This window comes from Mytilus galloprovincialis, chromosome 6 (assembly GCF_965363235.1).
Source record: "Mytilus galloprovincialis chromosome 6, xbMytGall1.hap1.1, whole genome shotgun sequence".
In the NCBI taxonomy this organism is placed as follows: Eukaryota; Metazoa; Mollusca; class Bivalvia; order Mytilida; family Mytilidae; genus Mytilus; species Mytilus galloprovincialis.
The window spans coordinates 7,743,609-7,764,310 of NC_134843.1; the positions used below are offsets into that span (position 1 = coordinate 7,743,609).

Sequence of the window (20,702 nt, forward strand, 5' to 3'; positions counted from 1 at the left end):
CGTTATATATAAAGAACACAACTTTCTGCAAATCTTTGAAAAGGAAGGACACAAATCTTTAGAGTAAAAGATTCCACCTTTATAAAAGAGAGGCCAAATATATTCGGGAGACATTCAGCCTCCCACTTTAGATATTAAAATTTTCGGTCTCGAGCAGAAAAATATCATAACTTGTTTCAGTGTTGGAATATATATTTATTGGTCCTTGCGCCTTTCCTGTTGGTTTTTTTTTTTTTATTATTTATCTATGCGTCTACTTGTATTAATTATGTGCATGTCTTGTTGTTTTTTTTTTTGTGTTCATTTGTGCCTTTGTCACGGTACTTGTCTATCCCAAATTCATGTATTTGGTTTTGATGTTATATATATATATGTTATATTTGTTATTCTCGTGGGATTTTATCTATGTGTGTTACATTTTAGTGTTATGTCGTTGTTCTCCTCTTATATTTAATGCGTTTCCCTCGGTTTTAGTTTGTTACTCCGATTTTGTTTTTTGTCCATGGATTTATGAGTTTTGAACAGCGGTATACTACTGTTGCCTTTATTTATTTGTGTTAGTCAGTGCATCTGCCCCGTTGCTTTATATCTGCTTGTTTTTGTTGGTTCGTCTGTCTGTCTCGTTGCTTTAAATTTATCTATGCTTCTTGTTTGTTTGTTCTTGAGATTGTCTCGTTGCTTTTATTTATCTATCTATCTTATATTGTAGTCCTTGTGACAGTCTCGCTTTTTTATTTGGGTAGTTAAATACTGGTCTCTTGATTTGTATTTCTGACTACCATTTAATGCTGAATTTTCTAGTTTTTTGGTACCTCGTATCTACTGTTAAGACATTCAACTCATCACATAAAAAAAGGACTGGAAATATCGTTAGTAAGATAGATACAAACGTCTGTAAAAGAGAGGATAAAATCCAAGTCACTTTAGACAATCATTTAAATATGTCTGTGCAAAATAAAGATAAACATAAATGAATTTTCAATATTTAATTACAATTGATAATGACCTTAATGGCTTTCATGGCTTTGTCATCGACGGTTTCAAAAGCCTTAACAGTTTCAGTCATGTCAAAACGATGCGTCACAAAGTCTTTAAGGTCTATTCTACCACTCTCTACCATTTCTAATGCTGTAGGATAGCTAAAAAAATAAGTTTCATTAAGAAAAGAGAACAATGTCGATTTTTCTTAGCTGTGATTATATGCTGCGGCTATCTTTAAGTTTTTAAAATAAAATATAAGTTATTTCATTTATTATTTTAAGTTAAAAGCATCTATGTATTTCGTGTTTGTTTATACACAGTTTTGATTTTGAGGAAACACCGAGCTGGTTAGGAAATACAAATACAACACAATCATAAAACAAATTATGTTTTGATACTCTTTTCAAAATACATAAAATAACATCATTACAAACTCAATCCCAGTTTCATATTCTTGTAGGTGTCTATTATATTATTTTTACAAATCTAATATTTATTAGAAATTCACCTATGATAATAGGAACGTTAGCAAATATACAGCACATTTTCTGGCGTTGATACATTCATGTGACGAACATGTTCATAGTTTGTTTGTGGTGTGCTGTTGCACCGTCGTAAATCCTGATTTTCTGTGGTTTACATGTTGTAACTATTATTTGATGTATTTGTGTATTTTACAGTGTTCTTGCGTTTGTTTTGCACTGTGTTCCTGTCACGTAATGCTGTCATTCTAGTGATATTTGTAACATTGCAATATAAGCAAAAAGTTTAACTGGCCATTAAACCAGTTCAACCCACCATTTCTTTTCATATGTCTTGTATCTAGGCAGGAAGATGACAGTTGCAATCAAACAGTCCGTTTCTGTGTACGTTAACACTTGTTTTTGTTGCACTTCTTTTTTCTGTTGTTCTGTTGTTTTCCTCTTATAGTTGACGTTTTTTCCTTCGGTTTTAGTTTGTAACATTTTGTTTAATTGATTTATGACCTTTGAACCATAGTAAAATACTTTTGCCCTTGTTTAAGAAACAAAAGAATTATGTAAATGATTTTGGGATAGGTAAACGAAGGTTAAGGTAGCAACAGTAAAACTAGTTATAATACCTTAGATTCGGAAACAAAATGTAGTCTTTTATAAAAATAAACTGTGATCATACTTATACGTTGTCAACTTCCTCTGACACGATCAAAATTGCTTTTTTATACAGTTTCCATGTGGAGGTAGGTTAAATTATAAAGCTACTTGGAGTGATTTCCAACCAAAAAATGCATTAGAGTCCTGGACAGGAGCTTTAATACAGGGTACAAGAAAAACAATACTTAAAACTAGTATACCAAGTATCAATGACCATGTACCTTACTGCTTTTAACAACCAATGTTTATACTTGTAAATAAAGGCAACAGTAGTATACCGCTGACAACGACACAACATTAAAATGTAACACACACATACACAGAAACGGACTAAGCATTAGACAAAATCCTATGAGAATAGCAAATATAACATCAAAACCAAATACATGAATTTGGGATAGATAAGTACCGTGACACGTCTTATAGTAATGTGAATTAACACTAAAAAATAAGAGAAAACAAACGACACAACGGAAACACAACGTTAAAATGTAACACACACAGAAACGAACTATAATATAACAATGGCCATATTCCTGACTTGGTACAGGTAACTGTGGCAAGCAAATATCGATTGACAACTTTAGCCTTTCATTTTGAATATGTTAAGTGAGGTTTTACAAAGAATAGTCTACGAACGGCTTATACATGGCTTTCCTTCTGTCGAACATATACTAATAGTCTCTTGAAGTATTTGAAGAGACACCGGATTGTTTCGAAATTGGAAATATAAAAGGAAATAATACACTTTGTGAAATGAAAAATAAAGCCATAAATTTAGATTAACTCTTGCAATTTTGTCATTTGTCTGACTGATCAAAACATTTTCTTTGATGACCCTTGTGAAGATATCAGTCATGTCTTATTTCATAACAAGCTTTTGATATTGATAGATTATAGTTACTCGTCTAAACGAGACTGATTTTCTCGTCAGAGCCGGTACGACGAAAGTGAAAAAAAAAATATAATTGAGACAACCAATGATATCTGTTTATCGCTATTTTACTTATGACAACAATATTAATTTCATTGACAAAAGGCACGTGCGCCCTAAGTTTCTATCGATAATCTTTCATATCACTCTACTGTGCTGAGAAAGGAAATTATCAGTCAGTACTATCAAAGATTTTTTTTTGTAAATTAGCGATAACCAAACATCCGTACTTCAAAATGGTTTGATGACATTGAGATCAATTTAAATTTGCAAAACATCTTTTACGGCATTGAAACATTGGATTATAGATAAAAATGTAAAATTAACACGTCACACGAGTCTTAGAACAGCAGTATTTGATTGCAATGTAAGATTATATTTTTAAAGTACTTTAAATTGATATTTTTCTTTAGATATCCCATGAGTTGATTGGTGCGTAGAATATACTTTGAAGAACATGTGTGTACTTTCTGAGCTTAAATCTGATGCAATGTTTGCCATAAGACTTTACGCATACGCTAACCTATCAATCTCATAGACTAGCAAATTTGAAATTATCGTTTTGTACTGAAGATGTTAAAGGTAGGTGTTGGTCTACTATCCAATACTTTAATGAACAACCAATATGTCAAAAATTAACACGGTTATATATCTGTCTGTATATCAGACCAGAGCGTAAGTCGGAAATGTTTACTGTGAATTCATTTAACTTCGTAGGTAGTAATCTGCATTTTAACTAATCTGTTGTTGTATCTATTTAATTTTTTAAGTATATGATAAAGTCTTCGCAAAAAATGAGTTTTCATCTAAATTTAATATTCTTTGTTCAAAAATGCAACGACACCATAATTAGAATTCATATAGATTAACATTTTATTCATGGTTAAATAATTGATGTTATGTTTGAGCAATTTTGAGGAAGATGTCAACAGCCTCTATTCCGAACGCTTTTTATTTCGTAGTTCAGCATGTGTTCCTTCAAAAACGGTGTTGTGGCTGTCAGTTAAAATTAATATCTATTAATTATTTGGATAGTATAATGCTGTGGATTACTGTTGTACGATCAGTTGAAAATAATACTTGCATAATAGGACGATACCATGTATATATGAATATGAAATCTTCCTTGTAGTGAGCCTATATATTAGCGTGTCATCTAACAAGGTAATATGACAATCCACAAAATTTGTGGACTTATATCCAGACAAGGACTCATTATTCTGACTTACCAGTTCACATATCTGAATAATCCTTTTATATCAACTTGCTTTGTTGCTGCTACATTATAAGGAATAGATGTGTTACCCTGACAACGACCAACCATCACCACACTTCCTCCTGGGTATGTTGCCTGGATTCAGATGGAAACATTTATTCAAGATATTTGTATCTAAATAATTCTGTTTTGCTTACCTTGTAGTCATTCTACACTATTAGAAAACAAATTCATAGATTCAAACTATTGTACTAAATGTAATGCTAAAGATAAGTTCAATTTGCTTGTTTCTGTGACATTGTAAAATTGAGAATGGAAATGGGGAATGTGTCAAAGAGACAACAACCCGCCAAAATAAAAAACAACAGCAGAGGGTCACCAACAGGTCTTCAATGTAGCGAGAAATTCCCGCACCCGGAGGCGTCCTTCAGCTGGCCCCTAAACAAATATATACTAGTCCAGTGATAATGAACGCCATACTAAATTCCAAATTGTACACAAGAAACTAAAATTAAAATAATACAAGACTAAAAAAGGCCAGAGGCTCCTGACTTGGGACAGGCGCAAAAATGAGGCGGGGTTAAACATGTTTGTGAGATCTCAACCCTCCCCCTATACCTCTAACCAATGTAGTAAAGTAAACGCATAACAATACGCACATTAAAATTCAGTTCAAGAGAAATCCGAGTCTGATGTCAGAAGATGTAACCAAAGAAAATAAACAAAATGACAATAATACATAAATAACAACAGACTACTAGCAGTTAACTGACATGCCAGCTCCAGACTTCAACTAAACTGACTGAAAGATTATGATTTCATCATATGAACATCAGGCACAATCCTTCCCGTTAGGGGTTTAGTATCATACCATCATAACATATATGAGAAGAACATAACCCGTGTCATGCCAACAACTGTTTTTAGAATAAATGTGTTTAGTTCCGATGCAAAGTATATTTTGCAGAACCAACTAAAATATTTCTAGCAGCAAATCATTAGTTTTGCTCTAAATCTATTGACAATCTTCTATTTTTTTCGTTTTCAATATCAATGAACATCTTTATAGCTACGTAGTTGTCATGATTTGAAAAATTATACTGATACATCGTTTGTAATGTTCATTTTGATATCATTACCAATTTTAATGGCATCAATTAAGAATACGCACAAGCGCAGACGATATATGACAGATTTTAAATGTACGATGTAACATTGTTTTCTGTCAGTTTCATTAGAATGGAGATAACAATATAGTATTTCAAGCTCCGATGGCATCAATTGGTGATTTCATGGTCGCAAATACCCGTTTACTAGCTCTGCTTACACGTCGTTAACTTATTTGCGACCATCAAATCACCAATAGATGCCGTTGGAGCTTCAACTACAATACAGTTATCTCCTAAGTAAATGCCTCAAATGTTTACAAACACTTACATGAATACCCATTGAAAAACTGAAATCTGTTCCACTACATTCTATCGTAGCATCAGGCTGAAAACCGACTTTGTCGATAACAAAATCAGCAAATTCCTTAGAATCAGTCGTGTTTACTTTTATCGCATGGTCGGCTCCTTTTAATCGTGCGAAATTTAATCTTTCTTCATCAATATCTGTATGAGAACAAATGTTTATAGAGGTACGCGTAAATGAGCTACCCAACGATACAAATGATCATAAAACATTTTAGACGACAACACACAGCTTACTTTAATATAATGGTATATATTCTGAATCTTAATCGTACAAAAATGAAAATTGCTACTTGTTAGGACTATTGCTATGGCACATATTCAACAGAATATCTCAATACATTATTTTGTAGTTGGGACAGTCCTAATAGTAGCAATATAAACGGTTCTAGTGGAAATACTTTAATGTGCAAATGTTTGCCTTAGACTTCATTGAGTAAAAATGAATTCTGTGTACTTTATGTAAAGTTTTTACTTTTAGTTATTTGTCACATGTATTAAGTAAGTAAGTTAAATGCACTTTAATCAAGATTTTAAAATTTTTTCAAGGTGTCTAAAAGAAGGAAGAAGCTAATGTGTACCCATACCTGTTATAACAACACACGAAGCACCCATTTGTTTAGCAACCAATAGTGTTAGAATGCCGACAGGACCTGAAATTGCATCAGATAAAAAGTAAAATCACAAAAATATTGCTTCAAAAAGGAAAAATACTGGTTCAAAACGGAATGTCCCTAATCAAATGGCAAAATCAAAAGCTCAAAGACATGAAACGAATAAATAACAACACCGATACTATAACTTTATAAAGCTTAATGAAGATATTCCCTCAGTTTATAGTTATAGGAAGATGTGGTATGAGTGCCAATGGAACAACTCTCCATTGAAGTCACAATTTATAAAAGTAAACAAGTAAAGGTAAAAGTACGGTCTTCAACACAGAGTCTAGGCTTACACCGAACAGCAAGCTATAAAGAGTCCCAAAAAATTACTAGACTAAGTGTAAAAACCATTTAAACGGGAAAATCAACGATCTAATCTATATAAAAAAAGAGAAACGAGAAACACTTATGAACCACATCAACAAACGACAACAACTGAACATCGGATTCATATGTCTAGTAATAAATATTTCAAAACAATTTGTCTACTTTCCCCGAATATTGAATATACCATTTTCAGACGCATTGTAGGAATATATTCCATCATGTTCTACATAAGGAAATGGTTGTAGAAAGGCAGAAACGTGACAGATCTTTTCCATTCGTTAGTTGTGTTTCATCTTTTGATTTTGACATCTGAATTTCCCTTGGAGTTCGGTACTTATGCTTCTTTACTTTTTTCATAACACTTCTGATTAGTTGAGCCGGATTATTTCCAATGATGTTCAGACTATATAGTATCAGTGATACCGATGGGTGGAAATTTTAACAACCCATTTGGGCACGATAATAATATTATAGTTTTAAAAGTTGACTCAATTGTATTGTAGGATATTTGATCTCAAATGTGTAGCATTTATAATTAGGTCAATAATCAACTAAAGGAAAAAATTATATAAAGAAAAAAAATCATGTATGTGTAAATATAAATATATTCATAGATACAATGATTACAATTTTGTACGCAAAATGCACATTTCGTCTACAAAAGACTCACGGGTGACGCTCGAAATAAAAGAGTTCAAAGGGTCTAATGAAATAAAGTGTTTGAAAACAAGTTTGAACGTTTTGTTAAATACCGCAGCTAAGACAATCTTAAAGATTTGGAGTTTGGTCAAATAAAAGATAACAAAACCAATTACTTGCACCACATATAAGTACCGATGTGCAAAGCATAACATTCCCTCGCTTGCGAGATTTTGTCAAATAAGAAATAATTAAACCAAATACCTGCCCCACAAATAAGTACTGATGAGCCAAGCGTAACATCTCCTCTCTGGCAAGCATATACAGCTACTGACAATGGTTCAAGCAAAGCTCCTTCTTCTAGAGATACATTGTCAGGAAGCCTAAGAAATTATATGCGTAATCATATAAACATTATGTTACTAATATACATATATCGACTTTAGTAGCGTATATTTAATCACTAACATTAAACACATTCGAAAAAGAAACATGAAGCAAGCTGCAAAAGATACGTAAAAAACAAAATAAAACAACTCATCAAAGCAATTCAAAAACTAAACATTCCATCTTGCTTTTGGAAGGAAGGGTGAAACATTCTTAAAGGTACAACTACATTACACATTAAACAATATATAAATATAACTATAAAAACATATTATCAAAGAACCGAAGCGCAGATATACTACCTTTTAGCTTGTAGTCTGATATAGTGGCAGTTCACTTATACATGCAGCGACACTAACATAATCATTCCTTTAAACACGTGTTATCAAATGTGTTGAAGACTTATGTTCAGTTTAGAGAAATGCAAAAACCTAAAGAATCTTTAGGTAGAACGAACAGAAAAGCTAGCTAAAGTCGTCATCTTATTTGAGCGAGTTACAACCTTAGTTTTTTACCGTTAATACTCGAGTAAAAGTCAATTCGACAATAAGTTGGAATCCCATTACCTTAGTCGTATTTGGCACAACTTTTTGAAATTTTAAATTGTTAATTCTCTTTTGCTATGTACTTGAACTATTTACACCACTGGGTCGATGTCACTGCTGGTGGAGGGTTCGTCCCTGAGAGTAGCACCAGCCCAGTAGTCAGCACTTCGGTGTTGACATGAATATAATCTATGTGGTCATTTTTATAAATTTCCTGTTTACAAAACTTTGAATTTTTTCGAAAAACTTAGGATTTTCCTATCCCAGTCATTGATTACCTTAGGCGTTATAACTATTTTGATATGAGCGTCACTGATGAGTCTTATGTAGACCAAACGCGTGTCTGGTGTACTAAATTGTAATTCTGCTACCTTTCATAACTATAAATCTAAGGATGCAGTCTTGATTGTCATATAAGTCAGTAGAAATTTGGCATTTTGTTTTGTTGCAGAAAGTTACTGACTCATTTGTTTATTAAAAATGTATTCGTTTTCTAGTTTTGGTCACTATTATTTTAGCCATGTGATGTTTGCGTAATACATCAATGATTTTGTAGGGTATTACTAAACACCTATTGTAAGAGAAAAACTAATATAAAGCAATATAAACCTGAAAAATTTAAAGTCTAACAGCACTTGCTTCAAATGTTTTTCACAGCCTGCATAGTTCAGTGATGAGTACACTTCATAATTCTTATTATACCATGTTATTTAAAGGATTAAAGAAACTTAACAAATGGTACTATTATTATGTTTGTACACTGAAAATTATATAAGAGCATTAATTCTTGGTACTATATAAATTGATTGTTTATGCATTTAATTTGAAAAAAAATAACAGCAAATTTTACCTGTTTTTTTTTACTTTAAAACTCTCAAGTTAACATCAACGTAAAATGAAAAATAAAAGAGGCTTGGTGCAAAGTTGGCTGAATGATAAAAAAAGTAGTAATCCCAAGATGCGTCTTCGAAGCAAGATATTTTCCTGGTTTTTATTTTGTAAAGTATAAACATTTAGGTCCATGACAATACAATTGTTGAATTGTAAATGTTACAGTTAAAACATGCTCGATTGAACTATTTCCGATAGTAAAATTGTTAACCGGGTATTAGTTTTTATTTTTAGTGGCATTCAACAAGTGAGAGATTCAAATAATGGGAATTATATATATATATACATGATTGGTTGTCATGAAAAAAAACCACTCACGTCATAATAATAATAATAATAATAATAATATCTATATGATAATGATGTGTTATTTAACACTGACTGTACGAACAAAGGTAATCAAGGTTAAAGCCGTGATACACGACCTAATTATAATTAAAGTGCAAGTATAGTTGTAACACAGCATTGACTAGTTCAAAGTTATATAAGAAGGACATCTAATAATGATTCTCTTATCAAAATGTAGATAGAAAAATAATAAACGAGTTAAGGAGACAGTACGGTAAAGCAATTTTAATTAAAAAAAAGTCTTATAGATCCTCCACATATTTATAAGACATAATTCTGACATGTATCACTATTTTTAGTTTTGAATTGTGTTTTAGATATTTTATATGATATACACGATTTTTGAATTTAGTAAAAAAAACTACAAACACAACCAAATAGGACTCTTTTTGAGATTGAGATTTTTTTCAGATATAGGTTACGGCTGTACACAAAGACATAATTTGCTATGTATTTTGTACTATGTACAAGATGTACTTTACAAATAAGTTAATGGATGGAAACAATTGTTTTCTTTAAGGCCTTGGTTCTTTTATAATTTGAACAAAATGGTAACTTGTACTAAAATAATTGTATTGAATAAACTCATCATCTTATTTAAAACATACATACCTAAAACAAAAGTCAGCTGCGTGCTTATAGAACCGGCATATACTTCCATCATCCGGTGGAGTAGCACAAAAGAAAATGTCTTTACACAAATTATACTTTCCAGATTTACACAACCTGCAGGTACGACAAGGAACTCCGGGCTCAATAGCAGCTCTGTCTCCTGCAAAGAAAATGTCTTTACACAAATTATATTTTCCAGATTTACACAACCTGCAGGTACGACAGGGAACTCCGGACTCAATAGCATCTCTGTCGCCAGTAAAATAAAATCCCACGTATATAAATTTCGGTCGACATACCCAGTCTTACTCTTTTTTGAGTTCATGTGATTTCCCCAGTTTTTTGTTTGTTACTTTGCTCTACTTTTTTTCTAATCAATTTACAAGATTTGAACATCGGTAAGCTTCTGTTGTTTCGTCAATGCTGTACTACAACATAGTTTCTAGTAAAAAGAAAAATTACAAACTTACTGAACTCCGAGGCAAATTCAGAAAAAAAGACCCTAATCAATGACACAATCAAAAGCTCAAATACATGAAGCGAATGGATAACAACTGTCATATTGTTGACTTGTTGACTTTGTTCAAGCTTTTTCTTATGTAGAAAAAGGTGGATTGGACTTGGTTTTATAGCTAAATTAACCTCTCAATTGTACGACAGTCGCATCAAATTTCAGTAATCCAATTTCATGGAAACTATGGAGACGATACGATGGAATCTAACTATATTTCGGAAAGGAATAAATAACTTATTATCGGATGATTATGAATTTAACTAACCCATATGTCGAAAGTAAACAAACAACGATATGCCTTAAAAAGAAACAAGACCAATAGACAAAAAAAAAATACACAAAACACAACATAGAAATCACTTTTGGTGATATAAACATGTGTTCACCAAACAAATGTTACATAACCCTGAAAAGATGACTTCCCATGGACGAACAAAGTAATTTTGTATAGTGACACAACCAATTCCTTGTTTATTTTGCATAAATAAAGATTCCTCTTCAACAGTTATGATTGTAAAAACTACGTTGTCCAATTTCGCGTGGATGTGTATATTATTTGAAAGTCAATGAGATACCCCAAAACGGCAGTTATCTGTCAGAAAAGTAATCGTTACTGTGAATACTCATTTACATTTTACTTGTGTGAGGTTGAAACAAGAAAGTTGACGGTTCTAGGATAGCTCATCAGTTTCAATAAATATTTTATCATTGTGGAACTGATTTGCAAGCTTGCTGTGAATTGTTCATCACGGTTTGTAGAACTATAGTGACAGGTTTATATTTTACGTTTCGACACAGCCACTATCGAGACGGTATCCATTGGCTATATTGTTTATATCAGACAGTACATGTATAAGATTATTTTCAGATCTTTCATTAATGTTTTTATTTACAGTCAACTCACACCGGTAATACTTAATAAAAATGGTATTAACTAGACGTAATTTGATCCGGGAGATTTACTTTATAAGAGACAAAGTTAATGAATTCCCTTTGTCTTTGTTCTTTTATTGTGCTTTGCTGGTTTAAGGCCATCACAGGGTATAAATGATTATCATTACTTTCGAATCTTATAAGATCGTTCAGTAAAAAATGGAATTAGCCGTAGGGAATTTGATAATCACGTTTTGTAATTAATATGATATTGAATATCGTCATACGGGTATTAATTTACCGATTCGAACGGAAATGTGAAATGGCAGATATTCCAGGAAGTAAATCGATCTCATTTTGCCATGTTGTATATTAATTATCACTGTATATCAACAACTATAACCGTTAATGAAATTCTAACGTGGTATATACTGTGTGCCGTACAAACACATGACGTAAGGCAAAGGTCTGATCGGAGTAAATAATGAAAAACTTCTTTATTCTTTCTAATATTAGAACCTTTTGTGGCATCTACTTACTTAGATAACAAGATTAAGAATGCCTCTCAGAAAGAATGTGAAAAATTAAAAGACATTTTACTGAATGTATACTCGAAGAACGTAAAAATAGACCGAAAAGAATAAAAACAATTTAAGATCACTAGTTAGCATATGGATCTTGTTTTTATTTCATGGTCGCCCAGGTTTTTTATCACACCTGGTCGCCAAGATTTTGGATCCCACCTGGTCGCCTAGTTTTTGGATCAAACGGAAATGGCAATCTTAGGAACAAAATATTTCCTGATTTTTGTCTAAACGCATGTTTTTATTTTGATTAGTGCCCGAGGTTAACTCTCGGGACTATCAAATTGTAGTCAGTTAAAATACTTCAAATTTATAGTTTGAAATTGCACTATATCCTGCTTGCCTCATATTACTTATTACGTCTTTAAATATGATTCGTTGGATGTGTACTAATTGATACCAAACGACACAGACATAAACAGCTAGGTCACTGCACAGCCTTCAACATTTAAGATAAAAAAATATCTTCCGTTGCATCATGTCAAAAATCAAATGCATGCAGTTCAATGGTTGTCATTGGTTGCTGGTTTCTGTCAACTGATTTGTGGTAAATGAGGCTGTTGACATGTTGTCAAACAGAGAGAGTTTTATGACTGACCATATGGTATATGTGTTTGCTTTTATTTGAAGGCCGGACGGTGACTAATAGTTGCTTACATTCAAATCATGTGGACTCAGTGTATAATTGTCTGAGTTGCAATCATACCCCATCCCCTTTTTTATATACAGGTAGTTAAATTCCTATAACATAGTCAAAATATTTATATAAACATACATATTGGTCTGTTTAACGATTTACGTCAACCAAAGAGACAAACTGATTACAAATGTACGTAGGACTTCATATTCAGGTATGTAAAAATACGAGCAAACAAATTGGTGGTCATAACTCACCAAAAACAGTTTTAATTATTGCTTGAAATGCAGACACTGTTTGTAAAACCGTTGCTTATTAAAAGTGTTTAGTAGTATCCGTTTTTTTTTAATTCAACTAAATTTGTTATTCTTTTCTAATAAAACGTTTTAGTGAATTGTTTTTTGTTTTAGTATTTACATAATGTAAAATGACCCTTCAATCAATACAAATAAGATTTTCGACTTCTCATCTTAATTGGACACTTGACAGTATTATGATTTGAAAACCTGGTGATATGACCAGTAAGTTTGATTGCAGATACCATTCTACATACTAAAAACAACAACAGCCGAAGCTTTAATTTCATTCAGATGTCAATCTGCTAAAATCCGTTATGTATGTTGCATTGTTGTTTGTTTTTGTTTTACTTCAGTGTTCTGTTGTTTCGTCGTATTTTACATTTTAGTTGAGGTGTTTCATTTTGTAACCCAGATTTGTTTTCTCTCGATCGATTTATGACTTTTGAACGGCGGTATACTACAGTTGCCCCCCCTATTTTATATATTACCTTCTTTCTTAATGAAATCAACTTTTTGTTAGCTATTATTCATGTGTTTCTCTGTCCTATATGTTCTCTCATTTATTTGTATTGTAGTCCTGTCATGTAATGTTGTCATTTTAATGTTATATTTAACATTGTCATAAAAGCGGGAGGTTTGGCATGCCACAAAACCAGTTTCAACCCACCATTTTATTCTTAAAATGTCCTGTACCAAGTCAGGCAAATGGCCATTGTTATATTATCGTTCGTTTTTGTGTGTGTTACATTTTAATGTTGTGTTTCTGTTGTGTTGTTGTTCTCCTCTTATTTTTTATGCGTTTCCCTCAGTTTTAGTTTGTAACCCGGATATGTTTTTATCTCAATCGATTTATGAGTTTCGAACAGCGGTATACTACTGTTGCCTTTATTTAAAAAGCTTGTGTTTCAATACTTACCCACTTTTAAATGTTTAACACCAGGTCCAATCTGTACTACTGTGCCACTGGCTTCATGTCCCATAACCATAGGTTTTTCTAAATTGAATATACCACACTTTCCATATTTCCAATATTTAATGTCAGACCCACATATTCCAACAGAGCCTATCCGTAGTAACACATCTGAAAATAATTCATTCATTAAAAGGGGAAAGAAAAAGAAAATATATATCTAAAATCGAAATATTGCAAAGTACTTGTTGGTACCTTTTTTAAATCAAAAGACTGGTAGATAAATCTAGGGACGTGTGGAGATGTAATAGATCAATGCATTTGTGTGTAAATAAAACGATTGTGGGTTAATATAGGGACGTGTTAGATACCAGGACTAAATTTAATATATACGCCAGACGCGCGTTTCGTCTACAAAAGACTCATCAGTGACGCTCGAATCCAAAAAAGTTAAAAAGGCCAAATAAAGTACGAAATTGAAGATCATTGAGGACCAAAATTCCTAAAAGTTTTGCCAAACACAGCTAAGGTAATCTGTGCCTGAAGTAGAAAAGCCTTAGTATCTAAAAAAATTCAATATTTTGTAAACAGTAAATTTATATATATAACCATATCAATGACAATTCATGCCAGCACAAAAAGTAATTTAACCTATAGATAAATGAATGTGCTTGTGGATTAATCAAAGCCTTCACGCAAAAGTAATATTTGCTTGATTATTCTAATTGCAAAAAACCAAAAAAAAAAAAACCAAAAAAAAAAAAACGAAGAGTAAACATAAAAACAAAATTTCCTTTCAAGACCAAAGTCGATCCTAACTTTTACATAAAAATAAGGAGATTAAATACGTTTGCAAATGAGATAAGAAAAAAGTAAAATTACAAAACCAAAACGGCAAGTCCCTAATCAAATGGCAAAAAAAGCTCAAACACATCAAACAAATGGATAACAAATGTCATATTCCTGACTTGGTACAAGCATTTTCTTATGTAGAAAATGATGGATTAAACCTGATTTTATAACTAGATAAACCTCTCACTTGTGTGACAGTTGTATCAAATTCCATTATATTGACAACAATACAAAACAAACAGACATAATAGGTAAAAATGTCAAAAATATTGGTACATCAGTCAACATTGTGTCAAAAGTAAGATCACAAAAATACTGAACTTAGAGGAAAATCAATTCGGAAAGTCCATAATCACATGGTAAAATCAAATAGCAAAACGCATCAAAAACGAATGGACAAGAACTGTCATATTCCTGACTTGGTACAGGCATTTTTTAAATGTAGAAAATGGTGGATTAAACCTGGTTTTATAGCGCTAATCCTCTCACTTTGATGACAGTCTCGTCAAATTCCGTTATATTCACATTGATGCGTAAACTAAACAGACACAATAAATAAAATAGTCAAAATTTGGTTACATCAGTCATCATAATTAATAATCTTAATCACCATAACAACAAACAAATATGTAAAAAGAAGCACAATAAGGCATTTGGACTAGGAATCGAGGATGCAAACGAGTCCAGAACACTTCTAAGCCATCGATTTTTTGACAAACCCATACTATACAGTAGTACTGACTAAAGAGTTTAAGCTAGATTGTCCCTCAATAATGTTGACACAATGTTCGGAAAACAAATTGAATGCTAACATAGGTATGGATTTTTCTCGAATTGTTCATGCAAGATATTTATCGACGGGAAATAGATAGTCGTTGGGTTACAAACTATGTATTTAAAGATGACAGTTTCATGACAAAACACAGTGCTTTCTGTCAAATATTTTGTTGTGTTGCCATGTACAAGTCCCTCTCCTATTTAGAAATAAAACTATAGCTAAATCATTCACCATTTAGAGACAAGGCTCATATAAATAAAGGCAACAGTAGTATACCGCAGTTCGAAATTCATAAATCGATTGACAAAAAAAAAAAAAAAAAAAAAATCCGGAGTACAAACTAAATATAGAACATGGCAAAATATATATCTTGCTATACTTTGAAATCATGCCGATTGTTTTAACAAGCTGATCTAGTGTTCAAGAAAACCTAAAGACAGGAACATTAATGGTGAGTTTATTAAGCTCTTTCTGAACATGTGAATTTGGTTACGGATTTTCACTATTGTGTTTCAAAATAACAGGTTTGTATAAAGACTGTTATTGAATAATGGTATATTAAAAGTAGAACATAAAAAGCAGAAAAAATGCAGTGCTCGTGTCCTTTTCTTTTTTTTTTTTTTTTTTTTTTTTTTTTTTTTTTTTTTTTTAGATATAAGCCATGGAATATCAGGCAGGAAATAGGATAACTATATGTAATATAATAATAAATAGAAAAGAAGAGGCTAAAGGGCAAAATGTTCAATGACAATGGATCCGAATATTTTACAAAAAGTCGAATGGAGAGGAGCGAGTATCTCTAAATGTACGTAAAATTAAAATTATAGTTTTTCAAGAATGATTCTTGAAATTACCTACTTCTTATTCGTCAGCTTGTTTATATGAATTCGCTTATGAATATCGATAAAAACATAAAAACATACAAACCATTAAATCCAAGTTTGGGAATCTCTCTGTCTTCCTAAAATAAATCAAATAATTATTGACTAGTGTTATGTTTAGGTAGGCCATCAGTCAAAACTGTATGACTTAATGTTGATTAAGGCATAGTGTAATGTAGGGTTGGGAAGTGAACATTACTTTTGGATCTTTAAAGGAGGGACGAAAGATACCAGAGGGACAGTCAAACTCATAAATCGAAAATAAACTGACAACGCCATGGCTAAAAATGAAAAAGACAAACAGACAAACAATATTACACATGACATAACATAGAAAACTAAAGAATAAGCAAAACGAACCCCACCAAAAAACTAGGGGTGATCGCAGGTGCTCCGGAAGGGTAAGCAGATCCTGCTCCACATGTGGCACCCGTCGTGCTGTTCATATTATAACAAATCCGGTAAATAGTCTAATTCGGTAGGTCACATTCATGAAAGGGAAGGGGATTGTAGTTACGACGTAAGGAACATATCCGATATCACTTGTGAAACGGTTATTCCATAACGGTCAACCATCTCATGATTGCGCCCGTAAAATTTACGAAGGGATGATTTCAACTTCACCATTTGGAACTCTTGGTTTATTAGCGTCCTTGTGAGCAGCGACCCGGCCCTCTGTCAAGAAAATCATAATAGGAAATGCAAGCACGGGGATATCGTCAAACGAATGGACAAGAACTGTCATGTTCATGAAATGTAGAAAATGGTGGATTAAACTTGTTTTATATCGCTAAACCTCTCACTTGTATGATAGTCGCATCATATTCCATTATATTTACAACGATACGTGCACAAAAACAACATAATATATAAAATAGTCAAAATATGGGTACAGCAAACATCACTGTGTCACAATCTCAAAACAAGCATATATTTAACAAAAAACCACAAAAAGCATCTATCAAATTTAAAAACCACATTCATTGCTTTGCGTGTTGGACGTCAGAAAATGTAAAAGTAGCACATCTATATTAACATGTAAAGTCTTACACATGAATTACATACTACACTCAACAATTTGCACATTTCATTAAAGATTTTGTCTAATCTGCTACTTCAAAATCCAGGATGGCAGAAGACACCCCAACCTCCTCAACCAATTTTAATTAATCAGCATGACACTATGTGCTATTTTCGCATTCGTATTCGATTGTTATTTGACGTTACTAATGCGACATGACGACAATAATACAGTTTACTTCATACTCTAACTTTATAAAGCCTTGCAAACAAAATAGATTTTTAAGACAATGTATTTATAGTTATTCTATGTGTGAGTTTTGTCAGTATGACGTGGGTTAATTGAACAAGGGATTCTACTTATCATATGTTCTTGTATTCTTGTCTATATATTTAAGGTCTTTCCACTATTCTAATGTTGATAATAATTTTCTATTTTAAACATGTTAAAAATATTGTTAAATCATCTTCCCGATTACTGTCAACCGTTATGTTTGTTATTTTTAGATAATTCGGTTTAATCGATCTTTTATTAGAATCATTTAATTATAGCGTTATTTCGAAGACTGTTAATAAAATGATAAAGACCTTTGTGAGGTAGAACGGGATTATCAAACCTTCAAACCTATTACAACATTCTATAATATCAATCTTATAAATACTGTTACCTAGGTCATTACTGTCGATATATAAATGAAATTATATAATACGTCAAAGGTCAGTTGTAACGTATTTTAAGGTAAATATGTTTACATATTCGGACAACAATCGAGATATGGTTAACGCCAACAGTGAACAAACATCATAAAAGTCAACCCAAACATAGTGTGAAAGTTGTTAAAGTTCAATTTATCCTTCATAAACATCATAGGGTAATCCAAGGATTATTGTTTGTAAGTTTATGAATAAAAAGTTAATTTTCCTTCACCACGTGCTAAATTTATTACAGATATTGTACACTTATCTGGAAAATGTAATTGCTTTGATTGAATAGGGCATGAAGTATGAATAAATAAAAATATGTAGAACATACCAAACGTATATCTAACGGTCCATGTAATACAGCAGCTAAATTCTTGACAGCCATTGTTCTCTGCTTATCTTTGTCCTAAATGTTGACAGTACGTTGAGTTACAGGTACATATGTTTGATAAATCTTAGTATATGACAATAGAGTTTAAAATAGTTTATTTTCTTTGGTTACATCTTCTGACATCAGACTCGGACTTCTCTTGAACTGAATTTTAATGTGCGTATTGTTATGCGTTTACTTTTCTGCATTGGCTAGAGGTATAGGGAGAGGGTTGAGATCTCACAAACATGTTTAACCCCGCCGCATTTTTGCGCCTGTCCCAAGTCAGGAGCCTCTGGCCTTTGTTAGTCTTGTATTATTTTAACTTTTAGTTTCTTGTGTACAATTTGGAGTTTAGAATGGTGTTCATTATCACTAAACCAGTATATATTTGTTTAGGGGCCAGCTGAAGGACGCCTCCGGATGCGAGAATTTCTCGTTGCATTGAAGACCTGTTGGTGACCTTCTGCTGTTGTCTGCTCTATGGTCGGGTTGTTGACTCTTTGGCACATTTCCCATTTCCATTCTCAATTTTAAATTTTACTACACTTGTAGCTTATAATAATAATCTTATCGAAATCATCGCATGCATAATATTGCTATGATTTCAAAGGGTTAAGTGTTGGACCTACACATTCATTAATAGAGCAGACAAGTGGCGTGTACCTACATGTACAATAGTCTTCACATATATATTATATACTTTGAGACCAAAAGTTGAGAAACCAAATGCATAAACCGTCTAGAAAAAACAACACAGCAGAGATATCAAGGACTAAATTAACTCATCATAGATACTATTAAAGTTTAACTTTGACAAAGTGAGTTTCAATCTGATTTTGTAAGATAAACAAAAAGTCGTAACGCTTGCTTCTGACATCTTCGGACACCTTCGAGGACTTACAGCCAAACAGCAGTGATTAGAAGTAATATATTGTTGTAATGAGCAAACATCAATTACATTATTTAATTTTGTTTGAAAAAAAACTGTCGTAAATCGTGTCAGTAATGTAGCAATTAATTCATTTGTCAATGTTTGCTTCTATAGTGCCTAACAAGATTTTGTGAGGTAGACGAAATTGACCTTAAAACGATCGTATTGACTTTTTTGCTCTAAAAATAGGTAGATCGGACATATTTTGACTTTATTTAATGACTTACTTAGTTTGGGATTAATTGTAATTAGCATGTTCCAATGAGACTGAAAAATGTTGTTTTTTTTTAAAAGATGAATAATAATTTTACCTAGCGTAGCGGTGTGTAAAGTGTATTTCGGCATTTCTCTCCGAAAAATGACTTGTTGATTGGAATAAAACGTCTTATTTGAAAACTTTTTCTGTTTTTCTCCGCAATTGACTATTAAAAAATAATCTATTTACTGTGTATTTTGAAAATTTTGTGAAAATAGGAGAATTGGCATTTCTTACCTTTCATACCTATACTTTCATTGATAAAACATAACATGGACTCATCCAGTGTCCAGTTTGAAGGTCATTTTAGTTACTGTATGAACGTCCTGATTTAATCAATAGTCATGTATGAAAAGTATAAACAGTTTGAAGGTAAACCAATTATAACTTAACCCAATCAAATTGCGTAATATTTAATAACAATGACCGGTCCACAATATAATAAGTAATAGGGGTAAACTGGGTAGGGAGAGTATGTAAGATATTCAATATCTATTTTTTAGCGATAACGAATAAAAATTTGTCAACCAAAAGTTTTGCTATAATTTCATTAACATGTCGTTCTGTATTGGTACAGTTTTTTTTATCTTTCATTTATGTATTTAAGGCCGTACAAAGTTTGGGCTTCAAAAGTCCACATAATTATTGACTTTATACAGAAAATTTATCCTTTTAAAACATAAAATGTTTCGAAAACAATACGTTTCTACAAAGCAAAATCATTTCTCAAAACACTGCAAAAAATTTCATTTCGATTGGTACAGGAGTATTGTCATAAAGTGTGTTGAAATGAACAGTGGTATAGCAAACATCGAATTCCCTCACACAATCTTGTTAGGCACTATAGATTTAGCATATTCTTTTCTTTCCTATTAACAATACATTATAAGTCACAGTCATTGAAATATTGCGCAGTACAACAGATCACATCAACCACGCATACCT

General features: G+C 32.2%; 1 protein-coding gene across 1 annotated transcript; it reads right to left on the minus strand.

The window, feature by feature from the left end:
• Nucleotides 1-971: 971 nt before the first annotated feature.
• On the minus strand, nt 972-18,634 carry LOC143078837 (sorbitol dehydrogenase-like). Its single transcript, XM_076253830.1, has 9 exons — nt 18,529-18,634; nt 16,522-16,555; nt 13,971-14,135; nt 10,148-10,307; nt 7,629-7,747; nt 6,324-6,389; nt 5,702-5,877; nt 4,278-4,399; nt 972-1,139 (listed from the first exon to the last, which is right to left on the minus strand). The coding sequence occupies exons 1-9, from the start codon at nt 18,580-18,582 to the stop codon at nt 986-988; spliced, it is 1,050 nt and encodes a 349-aa protein (XP_076109945.1). The 5' UTR covers nt 18,583-18,634; the 3' UTR covers nt 972-985.
• Nucleotides 18,635-20,702: the final 2,068 nt, after the last annotated feature.

Excerpts from the sequence above, each read along its gene's own strand:
- LOC143078837 (XM_076253830.1), bottom strand. The coding sequence starts at position 18,582 with ATGGCTGTCAAGAATTTAGCTGCTGTATTACATGGACCGTTAGATATA. Across the intron at positions 5,878-6,323 it reads TTCGTGTGTTGTTATAACAG|ATATTGATGAAGAAAGATTA; the intron begins GTATGGGTACAC and ends GTTCTCATACAG. Across the intron at positions 1,140-4,277 it reads TTATTCAGATATGTGAACTG|CTATCCTACAGCATTAGAAA; the intron begins GTAAGTCAGAAT and ends TTATTTTTTTAG.